At 37.4% G+C, this 23,369-nt stretch overlaps 1 protein-coding gene across 1 annotated transcript in view; it reads left to right on the forward strand.

Moving 5' to 3' along the window:
* Nucleotides 1-21,455, forward strand: part of cratb (carnitine O-acetyltransferase b) — a 28,744-nt gene extending 7,289 nt beyond the window's left edge. Inside the window, exons 3-15 of the mRNA XM_049475266.1 lie at nt 1,799-1,917; nt 2,515-2,568; nt 3,824-3,989; nt 5,811-5,985; nt 7,979-8,069; nt 8,777-8,864; nt 9,433-9,533; nt 10,943-11,062; nt 11,264-11,386; nt 12,816-12,951; nt 13,986-14,048; nt 15,151-15,288; nt 18,432-21,455. Of these exons, the coding sequence (XP_049331223.1) occupies nt 1,799-1,917; nt 2,515-2,568; nt 3,824-3,989; nt 5,811-5,985; nt 7,979-8,069; nt 8,777-8,864; nt 9,433-9,533; nt 10,943-11,062; nt 11,264-11,386; nt 12,816-12,951; nt 13,986-14,048; nt 15,151-15,288; nt 18,432-18,635 (1,578 nt within the window). The 3' untranslated portion in view covers nt 18,636-21,455. The remainder of the gene's footprint in view (nt 1-1,798; nt 1,918-2,514; nt 2,569-3,823; nt 3,990-5,810; nt 5,986-7,978; nt 8,070-8,776; nt 8,865-9,432; nt 9,534-10,942; nt 11,063-11,263; nt 11,387-12,815; nt 12,952-13,985; nt 14,049-15,150; nt 15,289-18,431) is intronic.
* The last annotated feature ends 1,914 nt before the right edge of the window (nt 21,456-23,369 follow it).

Genomic DNA, 23,369 nt, shown 5'->3' on the forward strand with positions numbered 1-23,369 from the left:
CTCGATAATAAAACACAGTGGATCAACACCAGCAGATGACATGACTCTGTCTAATTTTTAGAGAGATGCGGATTTCATTTTCCAGCAGGACTTGGCACACTGCCCACACTGCCAAAAGTAACAGTTGTTCTTATTCTTGGGCTTTTATTAGCTGTAAGCTATTATCATCAACAATAAAATAACTAAATTCCTAATATAGATCACTCTGTGTGTAATATGTCTATATAATATATAAGTTTCACATTTTACTGAATTACTGAAATTAAGCAACTTTTTAAAAATATTCTATTTTTTTTAAATGCACTAGTAAATACTTTACATTCTAAACACTCACTGGACACTTTATTATTGTAAGTTGCTTTGGATAAAAGTGTCTGCCAAATGTTATGTAACGTAATATAATATTAGAAACCCCTACACTATAAATCATAAAAAATATAAATATAATATTAGACCGCCTGTTGCTGTATAGTTTATGAGCCCCGTTGTGCTCCATTAATCAGGGGTCAGTTTGTGACAGCAGTGCTGCTGTTGTGCAGGTATTATGGGATGGTGGGTTTTTACACTCAGCTGCTGGGTTGAGAGAGGGTTCCACATCCCATAATATACAGAGGAGAGCAGCTCTGTGATCTCATAGGGTGGATGACAAACACAGACTGGGCCTAGGAGCTACAGCAGAGGAGTTAATGATAAATTGTCCAAAGTGTGTGTGTGTGTGTGTGTGTGTGTGTGTGTGTGTGTGTGTGTGTGTGTGTATATGTTGTTCCTCTCCGAGTTGAGTGTGTGTGTTCTGTAAACTGAGCACAGCTGCTGATGATATTTTAGTAGATGAATGTTATCTATTGTTATCTACCCTGCACTGATGATTGCAAATAAACCTGTGTGCGCGTGCATGTATATGCGCGTGCGTGCGTATGTGTGCGTGCGTGTGTGCGTGCGCCTGTGTATGTGCGCGCCTGTGTGCGTGCGTGCGCCTGTGCGTGTATGCGCGTGCGTGCGTGTGTGAGCGCGCGTGTGTGCACGTGCGTGTGTGTGCGTGCCTCTGTCTCTGTAGTTGCTGTAACCTACTGCTAACATTATTGCTGACATAAACGTTCAATAACGTTAATAAATATATTAATTTTCCGCTAAATGTATTTATTTTTACTTTTATAATATTTGTTTTCATGTTTGATTTCATATATCTTTTTTCATTTTCTACCTCTTTCTTTTTTATTAATGTTCTTTTATGTTCTTATCTCTACATTCATTTTCTCTTCTTTTTCTTTTTTCCAATGTGCTTTATTTTTTGTATTATCTTTATTTTCCTTTTTCTTTTACTTTCTTCTATTTTTTTTTCTTTTTTATTCTTTCTTTTATTTTATTTCTGTCTTTTCATTTTCTTTTTTCTTTCATTTTTGTGCCTTCTTTCTTTCTCTCTTTTTCATTTAATTTCTCTTTCTTTCTCCATTTTCTTCTTTTCATGCTTTTTTTTCTTTCATTTTCTTTTTCTTTCTTTTTTAATTGTATTTGTTTCTCTTGCTCTTTTTTCATTTTATTTTTTATTTTCTATCTTTCATTCTTTTTCATTTTCTTTGTTTCTTTTTTCGTTTTTTTTTTTGTTTCTCTTGTTCTTTTTCATTTTTGTTCTTTTTTCATTTTCTTTTTTTAATTCTTTTTCATTTTCTTTGTTCCTTTTTTCATTTTCGTTGTTTCTTTCATTTTATTGCCTTCTTTATTACCCATTTTCTTCCTTTCATGCTGTTTTCTGTCTTTCATTTAATTTTTCTTTCTTCTTTTCATTTTCTACTCTCTGTAGATATCGGACTGGTGGGTGCAGTGGGCATATCTGGAGAGTCGTCAGCCGTTAGCGGTTCACTCCAACCCGGCGATCTCCCTGCCCCGCCGAGACTTCACCGACTGGAGGGGGCAGCTAGTGTGAGTCACATCCTCAGCCCACACACACACTTGTACAAACACACACACATGCACACACACACACAATTACTCACACACACAGACACACACGTACACACACGTACAGCTCTGTTGCTGCACATTCCTGTCTATATGGAGGTAATATGAACTGGTGGAGGGTTGTCGGTCACTGGGAGAGCAGACAGTCTGAGTGATAGAGTCTATATGGTTCTCAGCAGGCGTTGTGCGTCAGTGTGAGGTCAGCAGCACGGTCAGCGACACACACTGAGGACAGTTTTGTTTATGGAGTAAAATTTATGGCATTATAAAGATCATTACCTAATCTATGTTAATAATCACGTCTGAGTGTCTGAGCCATGTGTAAATCTACACGCACACACACACACACACACACACACACACACTGAGCAACCGAAACCTACTATTAAGTATAAAATAGATGTTTAAATATCTGTTTGGCGCTTGCTTACCTGAGCACACACTGTCAGCTTCGTTTTGTTCCACTGTCTGTAGTAAGTAAAATATTTCAGTATAATTTTTTTTTTATTGTAGAGCATTTTTAATGGATTTAATGGATTGTGGTTTTATCTTCTCCAGGTTTGCAGCGAAGCTGATCGCCGCAGTGCTGGACTTCAGGGCCAGAGTGGACAGGTCTGTCCTGATTCTCTTTATTATAACAGAATCATTTAGTTCAGCTCATCTACGATCAGCTTAGGGCTGGACATTAATTAGATATCAATATATATTACGATAACACATTTTTTATATTTCAGTGTCACTCAGAACCTGCTAAGAAACAAAATAATATACAGACATCACACACAAATATCATAAAACACAATAAAATACACAACTATTCTATCTATCCAGTTCAGTAGCATCAGCCTGTCATCAACTATCAGTGAAAAATCCATCTCAGGAAAACATCATAGCATTATATAACATTATAGCATCATAGATAATACTGTCCAAGCCTGTCAAGCTTCAAGCTGTCTTGTTGGCATCCCAGATTACCCACTGTTTTAAACTTCATAATGTAAGTCCAAAGTATCAACAAAAGTTGATATTTCAAGAGTTCTCAAGCTAGAAAATATTGATCATTGTCTGTGTATAAACATTGGTGTCTGTGTGTATATATATATATATATATATATATATATATATATATATATATATATATATATATATATATATATATATATATATGGTGGTTGATATTCATGAATACTGTAGATGAATAACTAACAAATAAAAAAAGGAAATTAAGTTATTTTTAAGGACTTAATGGACCATTAAGAATTATATTTTCTGTGTGAAATCATCAGGATTAATTATCAATTATTTTTTTACTGTGCAGTTTCTTCACACAGTAACCTGTGTGAGAATTAGCCTCGCAATCTGCCCACTGCTATTTATTCCCCTAGACCCATTTCCACACTCAGGGTTGCCAGGTATGAACAACAATGTGCAAACAGTGCACAGCAGCCATGAAAATGGTTGAGCTGGCTGCATTTCTGCTGAACAGGTGATCACTGAGCCTCAGTAAGGTTCACTAACCATAGCTGGGTTATTACCACCACCACCAGATCACAAGTATATAAGAGACTGGCATTGTGGACATTAAAACATTTATTCATCGGTCAGCTACAGAGTAAGACTCGTCGTCGCTGGCCACTGTGTGTCAATCTGGCAACCTGTGTGTGCTTTATTTATTACTGATTGTTCCTGTAACTAAGCCTAACATTTAGGCTAAATAAACTCTTGTTAAAAATGGTGACGTCTATTTTCGATACTTTTTGGATTGCTTTTTAGGCGATTAGATGTTTATCAACCTATCCAAACATCTAAAAAAATTAACTATATCACTCACTCTTGTTATCTCTCTCTCTCTCTGTCTCTCTGTCAGTGGGGGTCTGCCAGTAGAGTATATGAGAGGCAGGCCGTTGTGTATGGAGTTATATCCTCGGCTCTTCTCCTCCTGCCGGATTCCTGGACCTAAACATGATAATGTGGTCCATTATGGCCGGCCCCGTCGTGGCCCCACCCACATCACCGTCGTCCGCAACTACCAGGTAAACCCGGCTAATACTGGTGTCTTTACCTGCCCTCTAACCCACACTACAAGCCCAATATACCCCTCTAACCTGCACTACAAGCCCATTATACCCCTCTAACCCACACTACAAGCCCAATATACCCCTATAACCTGCACTACAAGCCCATTATACCCCTCTAACTCACACTACAAGCCCATTATACCCCTCTAACCCACACTACAAGCCCATTATACCCCTCTAACCCACACTACAAGCCCATTATACCCCTCTAACTCACACTACAAGCCCATTATACCCCTCTAACCCACACTACAAGCACATTATACCCCTCTAACCCACCCTACAAGCACATTATACCCCTCTAACCCACCCTACAAGCCCATTATACCCCTCTAACCCACACTACAAGCCCATTATACCCCTCTAACCCACACTACAAGCACATTATACCCCTCTAACCCACCCTACAAGCCCATTATACCCCTCTAACCCGCACTACAAGCCCATTATACCCCTCTAACCCGCACTACAAGCCCATTATACCCCTCTAACCCGCACTACAAGCCCATTATACCCCTCTAACCCGCACTACAAGCCCATTATACCCCTCTAACCCGCACTACAAGCCCATTATACCCCTCTAACCCGCACTACAAGCCCATTATACCCCTCTAACCCGCACTACAAGCACATTATACCCCTCTAACCCGCACTACAAGCCCATTATACCCCTCTAACTCACACTACAAGCCCATTATACCCCTCTAACCCGCACGTAGCATCATTAGGTTTACGTGCAGATGCTCCAAAGAGTTTTACTTTGTATGAGATCAGTGGGTACAACTTATTAATGGTTAAATCCACCACATTTATTTATTTTTATGTTTCTGCATATATAAATGACTGGTATGTTGATAGGTTTTGTGTAGAATGCTCTTCTGCAGAAGTTAAGAGTCAGATTTTTTAATGGTGGTGATGAATGGAACAGTTTTTTATATATATGACGCTGGTAGAATGGTTTTATAGGCAGTTTTGAGCCATTGTGTCCTGGTACAGTACAACTCTAACCAAAATAAAGCTATTTATGACTCCTGAAGACACAGCAAGTGAATGCATTCCTGTGGTTTTCTTGTGCAAAGCCAGTTTTAGTCACCCTGGAATGTCTGCCCACACTCTTATTCATACAAACGTCATTACAATAAATGTGTCTGCCCTGGTCAGATGAGGTGTGCATGTATGTAATGATGATATACAGTACAGGCCAAAGTTTTGGACACACCTTCTCTCTTTCAATGTGTTTCCTTTATTTTCATGACTATTTACATTGTAGATTCTCACTGAAGCATCAATACTATGAATGAATACATGTGGAGTTTTATGCACTTAACAAAAAAAAACAAAAACATGATTTATATTCTAGTTTCTTCAAAACAGCCACCCTTTGCTCTGATTACTGCTTTGCACACTCTTGGCATCATTCTCTCAATGAGCTTCAAGAGGTGGCCACCTGACATGGTTTTCTAGCAGTCTTGAAGGAAGGAGTTCCCAGAGGTGTTTATTAGCACTTGTTGCCCCTTTGCCTTCTTCACTCTGTGCTCCAGCTCACCCCAAACCATCTGGATTGGGTTCAGGTCCGGTGACTGTGGAGGTTCAGCTCTTTTTTTGTTAAGTACATAAAACTCCACATGTATTCATTCATAGTTTTGATGCTTCAGTGAGAATCTACAATGTAAATAGTCATGAAAATAAAGAAAACGCTTTATTTTATTTTGTTTCTGCTGGACCCTGTTGGATCCACTCTTATGCTGTACTGTGTGTGTGTGTGTGTGTGTGTAGTTCTTTCAGTTGGATGTGTATAACAGTGACGGGACTCCGCTGACTCAGAGTCAGATTCACGCTCAGCTGTGTCGTATTCGCTCTCAGTCCTGGAAGACTGATAAAGAGCCGATGGGGATCCTGACCAGCGAACACCGCCACACCTGGGGCCAGGCCTACAACCGCCTGCTGCAAGGTAAACTCTGCTCCTGTGATGGTCTAGTTACCTTAAAAAAGTAATCTGATTACTGATTACTAATTACATCTTTAAAAGGCAACTTATTTACTTCATGGAATACTCGATTTTAAAAGTAACTAAGTTAGATTACAAGTTACTTTATTTTTTACATTCAGCAGCTGCTGAAAACACCCCCCCCTTCACTTTTATCTTAGTCTGTAAGTGTGCTGCTGCGAATCCAAACCTTTCTTTTGATTTGTAATTGTTTTATTTGAAGCTAGGTCGCACTTTGTCGCAAGCATCATCTTTAACTGATATAAACTCAGAATAGTATCTGTATTTCCAGCTAGAAAACGTGCATCTCTCTTCTCCCTCCAGTGTTTGTGTTAGGCCTGTTGTAATAATTATGTTATCGACTTATTGTACAATCTTTTTTTTTTAACCGCAATCATTTTGGCCGTTGTCGATAATAGCCAGTGGGTTTCTGCGTGAGTTTGTTTACGTGAGAATGAACCCCAGCTAGATTTCAGTAAGTCCCGCTGTGCTGCTCTCTTGCCGGCTCTCTGTCTGAGGCGAGGACGAATCTGTGAGACAGTGACATCTATCGGTTAGGAAATCAGTGCAGTATACACCAATGACGGTGCCTCTACACACACACAGCGGAGAGTGTGTCTGTGGAGATGTGTTTGCTGGCAAACGTATTTGAGGCTAATAGGGCTTTCTCAAACCTAAACAGCTTTAGAGAAGGTTTAGAAAGTTTAGAGTAGTCCAGTCTGAATGGACTTTGTTTTAAAGTTCCACGGCTGCGGTGTGGGAGTATTTTGACTTTAAGCCCAATGAGCAAGGAGACCCATCAGCGCGAATGAGCCGGTATGTTTACTTTGTTTTAAAACGGTGACAACGAAAGCTGAGATCTTGCCTCAAGCCCCACACAGTAAACATGTTGGGGTTTCTTGCTCGGAATTTGTCTTACAGTTATTACATTATTACATTAAAAAATACATTTATAGCAGCAGCTATGGGTTGCTGAGCCGTTTGTGTCTTTGATCATATGGACACTTGTTTTTGAGCTAATTTGTGATTTTTAGCACATATAAACATGTATTTTATACATATTTTATACATATATGATCAGAAAAAAGAATCTGCAAGTGCCTTTGTGTTCTATCCAGATTTAAAAAAAAGGTGAATTAATGTAAATGTTACTTTAATCTAGATGTTATTTAATATATAGTGCCATTTTCTCAGAACCTACAGAGTCCCAGTGTGGGTGTACTTTATTTGTTTTAATTATTTAGGATATTAAAATATTTTTATATTGGAAACCCAATGTCTGCTCTTAATAATAAAAAGTTAGTTTTACTGTAAAAAGGTGTAATAGTGTTCTAGTATGCTGGTATATTGTTACTGTGGCACATTGTCTTAAAGCTCCTTTTGGAAGCCCAGAAGCAGGAAAAAATCATTTTCTATAGTGCCGCTTTAAAATGACAGTATTATTAATGTTTATCGCAATAATTTCTGGGACAATATATTGTCCTGAAAATGTTGTTATCGTGACAGGCCTAGTTTGTTTTGCTGCGCAGGGTTGCATGTGTGTCACATAGGCCAGAAGTCACTGCCCGAGAGGCTTTCATCGCCTCCAGCCGGATACTACAATTTATTTATTTTTTACTAAGGAAAATAATAAAAAATAAAAAAAAGATATTTGGAGATAAGTAACTTTAATTTGATAGCTGGATTGTAATTAGTAATGTGTTAGATTATAGTAAAATGGTCAGATTAGAGTAACATGTTACTACTGACATCACTGGTGAGGTGTTATCTTGTGAGTGGGGTTGAACTGTAGTCATGGTAAGGATGAGCACTGGGTTAATGGTAAGGTTTATACTGTGGGGAATCTAATCTTATTAGAGCAAGTTCAGAATAGTTTGCTAATAGCAGGGAAACTCCTTCCTGTTCAGTGCTATACTGGCTCTCTGATGCTAGACTTTTTCTCCTCTTCTCTCTACAGACAGGATTAATAAAGACTCAGTGAGGCTGATAGAGAAAGGCCTCTTCACGCTGTGCCTCGACTCTCCAGTTATGAGAATCTCGGACGAAAAGTACGAACACTGCTTTGTTTTCTGTTCTTTTAATGAGGAGCAACTACTAGACCATCACAGCGTGCTCATTATTACTTTGAGTACTTTATAAATTAATATACAGCTCTGGAAAAAAATAAGAGAGCACTTAAAAATGATGAGTTTCTTTGATTTTACCAAATTAAAAAAATTCTGGAATATAATCAAGAGGAAGATGGATGATCACAAACCATCAAACCAAACTGAACTGCTTGAATTTTTGGACCAGGAGTAAAGCAGCATAAAGTTATCCAAAAGCAGTGTGTAAGACTGGTGGAGGAGAACATGATGCCAAGATGCATGAAAACTGTGATTAAAAACCAGGGTTATTGCACCAAATATTGATTTCTGAACTATTAAAACTTTATGAATATGAACTTGTTTTTTTTTTGCATTATTTGAGGTCTGAAAGCTCTGCGTCTTTTTTGTTATTTCAGCCATTTCTCATTTTCTGTATATAAATGCTCTAAATGACAATATTTTTATTTGGAATTTAGGAGAAATGTTGTCTGTAGTTTATAGAATAAAACAAAAATGTTCATTTTACTCAAACATAAACCAATAAATAGCAAAATCAGAGAAACTGATTCAGAAACTGAAGTGGGCCCTTCATTTATTCCAGAGCTGTATATTGTTATATTTTATTGATTGATTGATTGAATTATTGTGTGTTTATGGATGATTGGTAGGTATGCAAGCCGTATGGCTGCTCAGATTCTGCATGGAGGAGGAACTTATTCCAACAGTGGGAACCGCTGGTTTGATAAAACGTTACAGGTAGGCACATTGATTGGTAGGGGTGGGCCATATCGTATTGTACACAATATATTGTGACATGAAAAAGTAATGGTAATTATTTTGGTAATTATTTATGGTAATAATAGCAGTATTCTCTCTTGAAAACAGTGTATTTGTGTAAGGGTATTTATTGTGTGATTGTTTAAGTTTGCAGTTTATATGCATGCACTAAATATGTAGGTTCTTTTGCTTTATTGTGTTAGCATGTATGCATGTAGGAACGTTTGAATTTTTTTGTACTACATAAAAGTTTACAATTTATTGTTCTGCAGTAGTATATTCTTAACATTTAAGTAGTAAGGTTTATTTAACAGTGTGCTTTTGTTATATCACCAAGAATATCATTATCGCAAAATTACCATTCGTGATTGATATGGCCCCAAAATAATGAACACCCCTACTTTTACTTTGTGTCCCTTCTCTTTTTCTTTCTCCCCTTTCTTTCTATCTCTCTCTATAATTTTTTTTCTTTCTTTTTTTTTTTCTTTTTCCTCTCTTTTCTCTTTCTCTTTTCTTTCTCTCTCTCTCTCTCTCTCTCTCTCTGTAGTTTGTGGTGGGTGAGGACGGTTCGTGGGGTCTCCTGTATGAACAGGCCACGGCTGAAGGACCTCCTATTGCCACACTGCTGGACCACATTCTGCAGTTCTGGTACACACACACACCTACATGCACACCTATACACACACCTACACACACACACACACACACACACACACACACACATCTAAGGCTGAGTATATTACTAGAAATATTAAAATACTTGGCAACCTGACAGGGAGCAGAGACGATGATTGGAGCAGCTGCGGTGATGGAGCTTAATGGCTTTTGGATTTTGTGGTCCACTTTCTTTTTTATTCTTATTTTTTTATATCTGTTATCCTGGTTGATATGTATTTTTGAAATGTGATGTGTGATCATTATAGAGATGATGTTTAATTTGTGTTCAATTGGTGTTTATCATTTTATATTGCTTAAAAATTCAAGAAAAACTTGAATTACAAAAAAAAGTGTCCTGTGGACAATGTCCAACAGGACTATCAGCTCTGTGTGTTCGGCTGGTGTGATGGGGGTTAATTTTGGTCCTGGAGTTTAGAGAGTGAATCCTCTCTGACTCTCAGTCTTTACTCTGTAATCCAAGATTAGGTTTAATCTCCGTCTGCGAAACAGACGCCTGTATGTTTCAGCATCGTTTCTTAGAGTAAAGACTGATCTCTCTCTCTGTTTCTCTCTCTCTCTCTCTCTGTTTTTCTTGCTCTTTTGCACTTTCTCTCTCACTCTTTCTTATCCCTCTCACTGTCTCCCCCTTTTTCTCTCTCTTTCTCTCTCTCTCTCTCTCTCTCTCTCTCTCTCTCTCTCTCTCGCCATTTCTTTCTCTATCCTTCTTACTGTCTCCCCTTTTTCTCTCTCTTTCTCTCTCTTTCCCTTTCTTTCTCTATCCCTCTCTCACTGTCTCCCTCTCTCTCCCTTTTTCTTTCACTTTCTCTCGCTCTTGCGTGTGCTCTCTCATTTTTTGTCTTGCACTCTCTCTGTCTCTCTCCCTCTGTCCCTCCATCTCTGTCTCTTTCTGTGTCTCTCGCTCAATTCAATTCAATTCAATTCAATTCAAGGAAGCTTTATTGGCAAGACCATAGTTAATTACAGTATTGCGAAAGCATTATTAATTAATTAAATGATTAATTGAGAAAAAAAAAGGAACAAAAATTGATCAGTTATAACATATACATAAACTGTTCATACATACATAAACAATTCGCTAAGGTTAATTAGACATTAATTATCATTGTAATTGATTTATTGATGTTTGGATATCTGTAGATTATTTTAAGATATAATATTTATATGATTATCTCTGTATTAGAATCTGGTGTTTTGGTGTGTTTTATAGCTCTTTTTCTCTCTCTGTCTCTCTCTCTCCCTCTCTTTCTCTCTCTCTCTTGCACGCTTTCGCTCTCCCACTTTCGTTCTCTCTCTGTTTTATTCTCTTTGTGTCTCTCTTACATTATCTCTCTCTCTCTCTCTCTCTCTCTCTCTCTCTCTCTCTCTCTCTCTCTCCTCAGTAAAAAGCCTGATACGGTGAGAGCTCCTCTGGTTCCTCTGCCGATGCCAAAGAAGCTCTACTTCTACATCGACCCAGCGATTAAATGGGACATAGAGATGGCCAAACAGAATCTGGACATGTGAGTTTAGTGAGTTTACAGCTGTACACATGCATTTCTGGACAAGCTGAGAGATACAGAAGAAGCATCTGAAGTGGGAGAGTGATGTAGAGATCACCTAAGTTACATAGTTACAAGTTACATGAAATATTGTGTATATTGTTTTGCCCTTTTTTTTAAGCTGAAGATGAATCCACTGATCAAATTCTGTTCTGCCCTCAGCCTCATCAATGACCTGGACATCACCTGCTTCAACTTTCAGCGCTTTGGCAAAGAGTTCCCCAAGAAGCTCAGCTTCAGCCCCAACTCCTTCATCCAGATGGCCATCCAGCTGGCTTACTACCGGTCAGTGAAGTTAAATAGGACTTGACACCCGAACACACCAGCCTAGAGTTAGTTTCCCAGTGTTCCTGACACTGCCCTGTACTTTATAGCTTTTCACCAGCTTCACACTCACCTGATCCAGCTAATCTCATCATTAACTACACCTTCCTCAGTTAATAGTAGCAGTTTTACATCCAGGAGTAAACGTGTCACAGCCTCTAATGAACTTTAGAGTCGTATCACTAGCAGATTCACACATGAACAGATGTGAACTTGCCTTGTGTTCTTGTACATTCTAAATCTAATTTATATAAAAATTATTTATTTATTTTTTTACTTTGTTTCTCTTCATTATTGTTTTACATTCCATATTTGCTGTATTTTTCACGCTATTAGACGCACTGCATTATAAGACGTCTTTTTCTGATCTATTTTCATACAGAAGGCACACTGGATTATAAGGCGCATTAAGCAACACTAGTAAGGAACAGGGGTATTGCCATGTTTTCCTTCTAATTCAGCGGGTCCCACCGCTGGGTGATGAGACCTGTAAAGCTAAGCTAAGTAAACAAAAACTGTCAATCTTTAAAAAATATATATTTTAAAGTCAAGCGACTGCTGGATGTAAATCTACACAGATTTCTCTCCAGAAAACAGTAGGTTTAGATTTCCAGATTTCCACTAAGGCTAGTCCAACAGAGCTACACTGAGGAAACCTGAGTGTTTCAGTAAGCCAGGGCAATATTACAGACTACAAACCAATCTACTCACCTCTGATTGGCGAAAGAGCTAGCGCTTAGCACGGTTAGCAGCTAATGCTAATTCTGCTCCAGCAGTGCTAGTTGGTGTTGGCAACAGACTGCAGGCCGATAATACTCACCTCTGAACAGTAAAAGAGCTAGTGCTTAGCGTGGTTAGCGGCTAATGCTAATACTGCTCCAGTCTCAGTGCTGGAGAACTGAACTGAAACTCCTGTATAACTCTGTACTTCAGTGGAGTGGCTTTACTGCTCCTTAATACCTGACTGTTAAAAATAATGTTTTTCACCAAAGTGACGTCAAGTTGGAAGTATTGCACCCTCTATTGGACCAGGGAGGCAGTGCAATTTTGGTTGCAACAAGAAACCAGTCATTTTGTGCATAAATTTGACCTAAGACTTTGTTTGATTCCTAACAGTAAGTTTTAAGAAGTTCTAAAAGTAGATAAGAAGAACTAAATCGCACAAATGAGACAAAAATTGATTTATTTATTCAAATGATCCAATATAATATATCTGTGAGTGTAAAACAAGATTTTTTCTGAAGGACCTCAGAAGAAGAGCTGTTGGTGCTCATCAGGTCCGGATTCATGATATTACTCAAAATCTTATGTGTAGAGATAGTGTGTGTGTGTACAGTGTGTAATGTAGAGTGTGTGTTAATGATTGTTTTTTGATGTGTGTTGTTGTCAGAGAACACAGTGAGGTGTGTGCAGCGTGCGACATCGCCTCTCTCAGGATGTTTCGGGGAGGACGCACCGACTACATCCGCTCACCGACCAATCAGATGCTGAGCTTTATTCAGGCCTTTGACAACCCCGCTGTCTCTGTGAGTCTAAGAAGATCTGAAAATGTCTTGTTTTACATCTGTAGTTACACCAACCACATGGGTCTTACATTGTGAGAAGAGAACTACAAATATTTAAGACTTGCACTATGGGACAATTTCCGAGACATTCCCAGATTAAGCCTATTCTTCTACTACAAAGCATGTTGATTGGTGATTTCTTATTAATGAAAATACTAGTGCATCTCAGAAAATTAGAATATTATATAAGCCCAATTGGTACTTTTGGCAGTGTGGGCAGTGTGCCAAATCCTGCTGGAAAATGAAATCTGCATCTCTATAAAAGTTGTCAGTAGCAGAGGGAAGCATGAAGTGCTGTAAGATTTTGTGGGAAAACAAAACTGCACTGACTTTAGACTTGATAATAAAACACAGTGGATCAACACCAGCAGATGATCAGCATGTCTCTCCAAACCATCACTGATCATCAGTACATTTTACATTTCATTTGTAAATCAAGGGAGCAGAGTCTGGAGGAAGAGTGGAGAGACACACAGTCCAAACTGCTCGAGGTCTAGTGTGAAGTTTCCACCAATCAGTGATGGTTGGAGAGACATGTCATTTGCTGGTGTTGGATTTCATTTTCCAGCAGGACTTGGGGCACTGCCCACACTGCCAAAAGTGTCACTGCCAATTGCTTTTTGGGTTTTCATTGGCTGTAAGCCATAATCATCATCAATAAAAGAAATAAACATTTAAAATAGATCATTCTGTGTTCATTTTTTTGAGATGCACCTGTATCACCTGTATTTTCTAAGACAGGGTTTTATCCCTGTCTGGAAAACTGACCCAATATCCAAGATGTCCAAAAGTATCTGGACAGACACCCCTTCTCATTTATTTATTTATTTTTTATTTTATGAAGGAACACATAAGGAATCATGTAGTAACTTAAAAGTGTCAAACAAACCAAAGTACTTTAAACATTTTTAAATAATGAAAAGTACAGATTAATGTTGAAATGGTATATAACTGAATATTAAAATATATTTTACATTTGCTGTGCTCCTTTTCAGAGAGAGGCCAAGATTGAGCTGCTGCGAGAGGCTGTGGAGGCTTACAGTCAGCTCACAGATCAGGTAACAGATCAGTGTGTCTGACCCAAAAAATACCACTGAGTACATTCAATAAAATTATTCAATTTTATTACAGCCTGTAGTCAGTCAGGAGTTTTTAAACACTGTTTTGTTTCCACTCTATTACACACTCCTACCTACAGCTGAAACACCTTGTAGATGAAGTAAAATCAGAGACAGAAGATCTGAATCTGTTGCTGTGCAGTTTACAGTGTTGATCATCCTCTAGTACAGGGGTCACTAATAGGCGGAGCCGATAAACTACTGAGAAGGATTTAATTCTGACCGTGTTCATTTAAAGCGGCGGAACGTTTATTGTCTTTATGGTTTACGTGCTTTACAGCACAGTAAACTTACAGACCAATCACGTGTGCTGTAAGATCACCAAACGCTCTCCTCAGCCAATCAGATCTGTGCAGATGCAGGAGCATGGAGCCACACAGGTGAAGCAGGCGGTGAGAAGTTTGAGAATAAAGCGAGAAAAGCTAATACAGATAGTGCGCTCCAGAAAAAGAAATTAAAATACTACCTTTATAAAACATATTAACAGTAATGTAACCGAGCGGTGTTACTTGTAAGAATTAAAGAGAAACAACCGAGACAAGAGTGCAAAATATTCCACTTTACTCCACCTGATCAGAACAAAAAACTCTCAGGACAAAATGCATTGGCAACTCCCCCCATCAGTTTTACTCACAACATAATAAAGTCTGATACAGTAATAATGTTAAATGAAATAAAGCTGCTGGTTTTTTTTAAGCTGATATTTTGGCCAAGTTCAGCAAACATTTCTCCATATATTGTATGATTTATCATTCATGTAATTATTATCATGACAGGCAGGCCTAATTCTAATATAAATAAAATCAAATAGAATAAATATAGCATTTTATATAGCATTTAAAACAAAGTTAACATACAGATTCACATAGGCTTCTTCAGTAAACAGAATAAAACACTGAATTATAACACAACAAGTTAACATTGGCGACGGTCCGGACCTTAGCCTGATGAAATTTTCTCGAACTGGACCAAACTGAATTCTAATTAAATACCCCATGCTCCAGTCCTTCATTACTGCTCACAGGATGCTGTTTCTGTGCAGGCTCTTCATGGGCAGGGTATAGATCGCCACCTGCTGGGCCTGAAGCTGCAGGCTATAGAGGAGGGACTGAGCATTCCCAGGATGTTCATGGACACGGCGTATGGACTGGCCACGCACTGGAAACTCCGAACAGGACAGGTACTTACTGTTTCAGGAGCTGCTTCTTTAGTAAGAACATGTATTCTATTAGAGCAATCTAACCAGGTTTCATTCAAAAACATAAAATCAAGAGAGTGAGTATTAATAAAATCATCCATGTTTACTAGAGGTCTAGCATTGAATAGAGCTAGTTTAATGAACTTAGCTTTGGGCTCCAGTAGAGTTTTGGTGTTACAGAAAATGTGCCGTAAATTTAAAAGGTATAGAACAGTTTTCTTAGAAAAAAACAAGTAAAAACTTTTTTTTTTTTTTTTTTTATAATTTTATTTCAATTTTTTCCCATTTTCTCCCCAATTTACACGGCCAATTACCCAACCCACTCATTAGGACTCCCCCTATCACTAGTAATGCCCCAACATACCAGAAGGGTGAAGACTAACACATGCTTCCTCCGATACATGAAGTGAAGTGAAGTCAGCCACCGCTTCTTTTCGAGCTGCTGCTGATGCAGCATTACCGAGTAGCATCACAGCGGCTCGGCACCGGTACATCAGCTCACAGACGCCCTGTGCTGCAGACATCACCCTAGGAGTGATGTGGGGAGAGAGCGCCATCTACCCACCCGGAGGGAGCAGGGCCAATTTTGCTCCCTCTGACGCCAGCAGCTTGATGGCAAAGCTGCATGAGCGGGGAGTTCGAACCTGCGACCTCCTGCTCATAGTGGCAGCGCCTTAGACCGCTGGACCACTCGGCGCCCTAGTAAAAACTTTTTTGTTAAATCTTGTTGAGAAGAAATTAAATATATCAAATACAGTTAGTGCAGACTTATGGCTGGGTGATATGCTAAAAATTTAGTAGCACAATTTTTTAAGAACTTTTCACTACACACAATATCTATTATTATTATAGTTTGATGTGTATAAAAAGCATTAGTCATAGACTGTATATAGCTGGATAGAGCATCGTCTCTCAAAAGTGAAGCCACCTCAGGTCGGGTGCCCCCTGCTGTTCGGTTTCAGAAAGCTGTGTAACTCCACCCATTACCATAGGTTTCAATGGCAAAACAGACAACTGTCAATCACGTTTTTTTTCTCCAATATACTGTATTTCTACCTCCATTATTTAAATGTAGCAGCTAGTGTAACCTCTGCTTATATTGTAAATTTTATATCCCCACAGAATTCGTTTTTAAAAACGTTATTCAGCTCTATTCAAAAAAGGTGTGGTTATTGTAAAAGGGCTGGTTATGGGCGGGACCAGTAACAGACCGTCAGCTCCGCTCCGCTCTGCAGCCTGTGACCTCGAGGCAGCCCTCAGGGGCGGGGTTATTTAAATGAGTAGGCTGTGTCTCCACAGTCTCTCTCCCTCCTCTGGTCTCTACTGTGCAGACTCAGGTTTCAGGATCGCCAACATGGAGGAAGATTTTGGCTTCATTTTTATTAAATGAACGGAAACGGCAACGCGGCGTCCATCTTTTTTTACAGTCTCTGGCATTAGTATTTGCAGATTTTTAAAAAGCACAAATTATACATTATAAATAAATGTTTTAAAGTGATAAACAGCACTAAATGTACTGTTGGTCGTTTTCTTTAAGCCCTCATGTATAATAATAACAAATTGATCACAATACACTAGAATACTGTCATATTGTCATATTCTGCCGTAATTTACAGTGAAATCTGAAGCCAGTGGCCAGCAGAGGACACTGTTGCATTTAAATTAAACAGCAGTGTTAATAAATACTTATTTATCAAATCTTTTTTCTAATGTTTGTGCAATATCAGTGATAATTTTGATTCTGGTACATTTTCAGATAATAAAAATTGATAAACATATATCTTAAACCTATTATATCCATCTGTGTAGAGACGTGTAAATGTGAAGAACCTTTAGAGGGGTAAAAATGTGTTAGACACAAAAGGTTTTTCACACACACAAACTGATATGATCCTTTATGTAACAAATCTGTGGCATCAGTCTAAAAACCATTTGAAGCACCTTTATTTATGAGCGTGTATATCAGTCCAGAATTATTAGTTTTTACTAGTGATGCACAGTATTTTAGAGCAACTGGAATTATTTGGCTAAAAATGGCACAGATATGTAATTTATCACAAAATAATGATTAATTTGCATATTACAGTTTTGTTTATCGCAGACCCACACTCCATAGCCCTGGCAGCTTAAAGCAATGCTGTATAAAGACCTGGCATAGAGTAAATAGAAAACGGCAGGTTTAAGTTCATTTTTATTCTCTACTCAAATACGTTACATGACCTAAAGCTGTTTTCCGGCTGCACAGTAACGATAGCTGAACTAGCAAGCTAGCTAACTTAGCTACAGTGGCATAAAAAATGATTTGCCCTCTACAGATTTCTTTTGGTTTCGCTTTATTGTCATACTGACCATCACACTACCACCACCATGTTTTACTACGTTCTTTATGATGTTCTTTTTTCTTATATTATGTGTTTTATAGTTTTACGCCAGATGTAACGGATGGACACACACCTTCCAAAAAGCTCCACTTTTGTCTCGTCAGTCCTGTAAAGAATATTTACCCAAAGTTCTGGAGATCATTAAGATGTTAGTTGGTAAATGTGAGACAGGTGCTTGTGTTCTTTTTGTTCTTTTTTTGGTCAGCAGTGTTTTTTATCTTGGAATTCTCCCATGAAGACTCCTCTGATATTTTCACCCAGTCTCTTTTTTATTATTGAATCATTAACACTGATCTTAACTGAGGAGAGTGAGATCCTGCAGTTCTTTAAATGTTGTTCTGGGTTCTTTTGGGATCTCCTGGATGAGTTCTTCATGCCCTTTTGGAGTAATTTTGTTCGGTCGGCCGGTCACTCCTGGGAAGGTTCACCAGTGTTCCATGTTTTTTCTCCATTAGTGAATAATAGTGAATCACTGTGGTTCTCTGGAGCCCCAAAGCTTTAGAAATTTAGACTTTATAACCTTTTCCAGACTGATAGATGATCAATGACTTTATTTTTTTTTTCCATCTGTTGTTGAGTTTCTTCAGATGGGGGTATAATTATAATAATAATGTGCTGCTTTTTAAAAGATCTTTTATCTGCTTCATGTTGTCAGACAGGTTCTGTTTAAGTAATTTCCAAGTAAATTGGTTTGGATAGTATTTTTCTAAAACATCCCTTGTTTTTACCCACCTTTCCCCACAGGTTCCCACCAATACGGACAGCGTGATGTGTTTCGGACCCCTGGTTCCGGACGGCTACGCGGTTTGCTACAACCCTCAGCCGGACCACGTCCACTTCTCCGTCACGGCCTTCAACTGCTGCGAGGACACCAACGCCGAGAAGCTGGCCGTCACGCTGGAGAGCACCCTGCAGGACCTTCAGGACTTACTGCAGCCTGCTGTGTAGCGCTGCTCTGATCTCGTCTCTGACTGATCTCGTATCTGCAGAGCTTAATGAACCTGTAAAACCTCTCTGAGAGCCTCCTTATCGCTTCATCTCGTCTCCAGGACCTTCAGGAGCACTCCACCTCATGGAGAGTGGTCTGGAGTATAAAAAGAAACGGCGTCCATCCAGCACCAGCCTGTATTATCCTCTGTGTTAGAGGCTTTTGGAGTGATATATAATAAGAGCTCAGGAGTGAAACTCCTTTATTTTGTTAAAAAACACGATAAATAATGATAATAAGCATTATAAAATGGGAAGGAAATAATAAAAAAATAAAGCAAACCCAAAAAATAATGATAATTTCCCATTTAAACATGAAAATTATAGCTTAAAGTAGGAAAAGGACACAATGTGTCTGTGCCCAGTTCCCTTTTTACTTATATCTTTACATATATCTTCATCTAAATCTGGAATATATCCAGTAAGATGCAGAACAGCTTGGAATAAGCCCTAGATATGACTTTTTCCTTAGTTCTTCATGTCTTCTTCACATTATTTTTGTTTTCTTGAAGAGAAGCATCAGACACTAGCCAAAAGCCATGCTTCTGTGTTAAAGACACAGTAAATAATGAATAATAAGTATAAAAAACAAGAATTAAATAATAAAAAATAAAGTAAAGCTGAAAAATATTGATCATTTCTCATTGAAACTTGAACATTGTAGCTATAAGTAGGAAAGTGGCAATTTGTTGGTGCCCAGTTGTTGGAAACTTGGCAAATTCCTTTTTTACTTCTTATACCTTCATTTAAATCTGGAATTTATCCAGTAACACGCAGAACAGCTTGAAATATGCCCTAGATATGACATTTGTCTTCCTATTATTTGTGTTTTCTTGAATAGAATCTTCTCCATATTGGCTTGTGTTGTATTAAAAGGGCTCTGGAGTGCAAAAAGAAGCATCAGACACTAGCCAAAAACAATGCTTCTGTGTTAAAGATGCAATAAATAATGATTATTAAGAATATTAAACAAGAATTATATAATAAAAAATAAATAAAAAAACAAAAAATCTTGATAATTTCCTATTAAAACTTATATATTGTAGCTAAAAGTAGGAAAATGACACTTTGACAATTTGTCGGTGCCCAGTTGTTGGAAACTGGGTGAATTCGCTTTTTACTTCCTATATCTTCATCTAAATCTGGAGTTTAGCCACTAAGATGGGCATCAGTCATACAGTGATGCTAATCAAAGCTGATTGGACTGCAGAGCAGCCTGAAATGTGCCATAGATATGACATTTTTCCTTTGTTTTCATGTTTTCTTCACATTATTTGTGATTTCTTGAAATGAAGCATTAGACACTAGCTAAAAACCATGTTTCTGTGTGAAAGACAAAATAAATAATGATAATATAAATAAAAAAAAGAATTAAATAATAAAAATAAAGTATACTCAAAAACTCTTAATAATTTCCTATTAAAACTTGAAATTCGTAGCTAAAAGTAGGAAAATGACACAATTTGTTGGTGCGCAGTTGTTAAAAAAAACTTGGCAAATTCCTTTTTTCTTCATATATCTTCATCTAAACCTAGAATTTATCCAGTGAGATGACCAGCAGGCATACAGTGATGCCCAACAAAGCTTATTGGACTTCAGAACAGCTTGAAATATGCCCCAGATATTACTTTTTAGTAAGTTTTATAGAACTTACTCTGTATTGAACACAGTGCGATTCTCCATTGGAATACTTTAGTGGTTCTCATTTCTGGTCCTGGAGGAACCCCTGGCATGCACATTTTAGTGTTTTACCCTGCTTTCAACACATCTAATCCAGCAAATCTGCTAATTAATAAGCCCTTCATGAGTTAAATGTGCAGCATTGGAGCAACAAACATCTACAAAATTTACTTCTCATGTTTAAGGTAAATGGCTGTTCAGGTGCAGTTTAACCTGATTTATTATCCAGATGATTACCATGGGTATTAACTGATTAAGGCTGAGGTCTGTACGTTTTGGGATTTAGGGCTCTCTCTGGTGAGAATGGGTAATTGCACTGAGCATGCAGAAGAATCCTCTTTTAGAGGCTTAATGAATATATTAGGCTTCGCAGGGATGGTTGTTCTAGCCCACTGGTGCCATTAAACACAATATTTTATCCCTTCTCTACTCAAAAATGCTTCTGCTTTCAGTTTAGAAACTAAGCATTACGGACTGCAACTTTAAGTAATGTATCTCTGCTGTTGCTTCATGTTTTAGAACTGAATTCCATAAGTGCAGAACTTGCTACTCACACCCACAAAACTCCCTTTTTTGAACAATTCTCATTAAAAACTACATTTGAACTACGTTTGAAAGCACGGAAGCATCTCTGCTGTTGCTTTATGGTAACTTGTTGTAGAACTCACACCTACGAAACTCCATTTTTTGAACAATTCCCATTTAAAACTATGTTTAAAAGCACAGCAGCATTTCTGCATTCAATGTTGAAGCAGCTTCACACTGTAAAACTAAAAGAGCTGGTCTGGAACATAGGATCCTCTTCCTGTATTTACTTTCTTTCTCTTATCACAGACAGCACTGACCAATCAGTGGAGACATTGTGATCACATGGTGTGTTGGGGTTGCGTTTAGGTTTTTGCCTGTGTGAAAACAAACCAAACCGAGAGGAAAAATGCTTGTTTATATGATTTGCACCAGAGAAACCAACCTCTTAAAATATGCCAGATAGGAGATCCAGCAAAACCACTACCATACAGATCCAGTATAACCAACCTGTATCGTATTACGCATTACCGTACAGCATTAATGGGAAAATAAACCTCAGGGCTTGGAAATGGATACCTGCCATTCAGCATCTGTGATTTATTAAGCGTCCTGCTCTGCTGAAACATGTGCTCTGGAGTCTGGAGATTGTAAAGTTTGCTGATTTATCTGCTCTAACATACGGACAAACCCTGGGATTTGATTAATAAACGTACAGCAGCTTGCAAAAGTATTCATACCCCTTGAACCTTTTCACATTTTGTCACTTTACAACCACAAACTTTTGAATTTATAGATATTTTAAGTCATAAACCAACACAAAGTAGCACATAATTGTGAAGTGAAATGAAAATGATAAATTGTTACTAATTTTTTTTTATAAAATAAAAATCTGAAAAGTGTGATGTGCAAAAGTATTCAGCCCCATTTACTCTGACCCCCCTAAATAAAATCCAGTGCAATCAACTGCCTTCAGAAGTCACTGAATAAATAAGAATGAGTGCAGCTGTGTGTAATTTGGTCTCATCATACATACAAACACCTGTTCTGTGAAGGCCTTAGCGGTTCATGAAGACCAAGGAACTCACCAGACAGGTCAGAGATGAAGTTGAGGAGATGTTTAAAGCAGGGTTAAGTTATAAAAACATATCCCAAGCTTTGAGCATCCAAAAATGGAAAATTGTAACTGCAAACCTACCAAAACATAACCATGCACCCAAACTGACAAATCGAGCAAGCAGGCCCATGGTCACTCTGGAGGAACTGCAGAAATTCACAACTTAAGAAGCATTAGACACTAACCATAAGACATGCTTCGTTGTTAAAAACACAATAAATAATGATAATATGAATAAAAAAACAAGAAATAAATAATAAAACAATTATCTCAATAATTTCTCATTAAAACGTGAAAATTGTAGCTTAAAGTAGAAAAATAACACAATTTTTTGGATTTGATTGGGGAGTTGAATCCATAAATGAATAATAATAAATAATAATAATAATAATAATAATAGTAATTGATTAATTAATGAAAAATAACGAATAAAGTAAAAATATACATGCAGTGAAAATAAAGAATATAGCCATTAATAAAAAAGTAAATAATACAGAAATAAATGAATTAATGAAAAAGAATAAATACATTAAAATATATATGCAGCGAATGTATACTCAAAATATATAAACAAAAAAAGGAATATAGGCATCAATTAAAAGTAAATAATACAAAAAAAGAATGCAAAAAGAATAAATAAATAAAAAATATACATGCATTGAAAATATACACAAACAAAAAAATAAAGAACATAGCCATTAATAAAAATGTAAATAATACACAAATAAATTGCTAGAAAGAATAAAGTGTATAATAATATAAATGCAATAGGTGTTTTATTTATAAGGATTCAATGAGAATTTATTGTCATTCACATCACATGTGGTACATGAGGTGGAACACAATTGTAGTAATTGACAGTCCAGTTACACCCAAAATAGCAATTGTTAAAATAGATGAATAAAAGATAAAATAAATTGGAATAAAACAAAATAAAATAAAAGAGATATAAAGATAAATACACAAAATATAAGGCAGAGTAGGAAAGTAGCAGCAACATTAAATCATTATTTATGTTTGTATACTTCTATTACCTTCTTTTTCGTTTTCACTTTTTATTATTTTTTATTTTTTTATTTATATAATTTGGCAGACCTCTGGTCATTAGTATAAAAGTGTAGTTTAATATTAAGCAATAATTAAACAGTTCAATAAAAGCTCTATATAGATGTAGATAAGTGCTGATAATGTTATTTATAAGATATGTATTAATTATCGCTTTATTGATTATTAGGGTAGGTTATTATCTGGTTACTGATGGTTTTTATTATTGGTAAGTATAAAACGCTGCGCGCGCGGGGAAACATGCGCGGGGCGTTTGTTGTGGAGCGTGAAAGCGGAAGTGACGTCACGTGGGGGGTACACGTTGGTGA

The sequence above is a fragment of the Astyanax mexicanus genome, chromosome 2 (genome assembly GCF_023375975.1).
Source record: "Astyanax mexicanus isolate ESR-SI-001 chromosome 2, AstMex3_surface, whole genome shotgun sequence".
Classification (NCBI taxonomy): Eukaryota; Metazoa; Chordata; class Actinopteri; order Characiformes; family Acestrorhamphidae; genus Astyanax; species Astyanax mexicanus.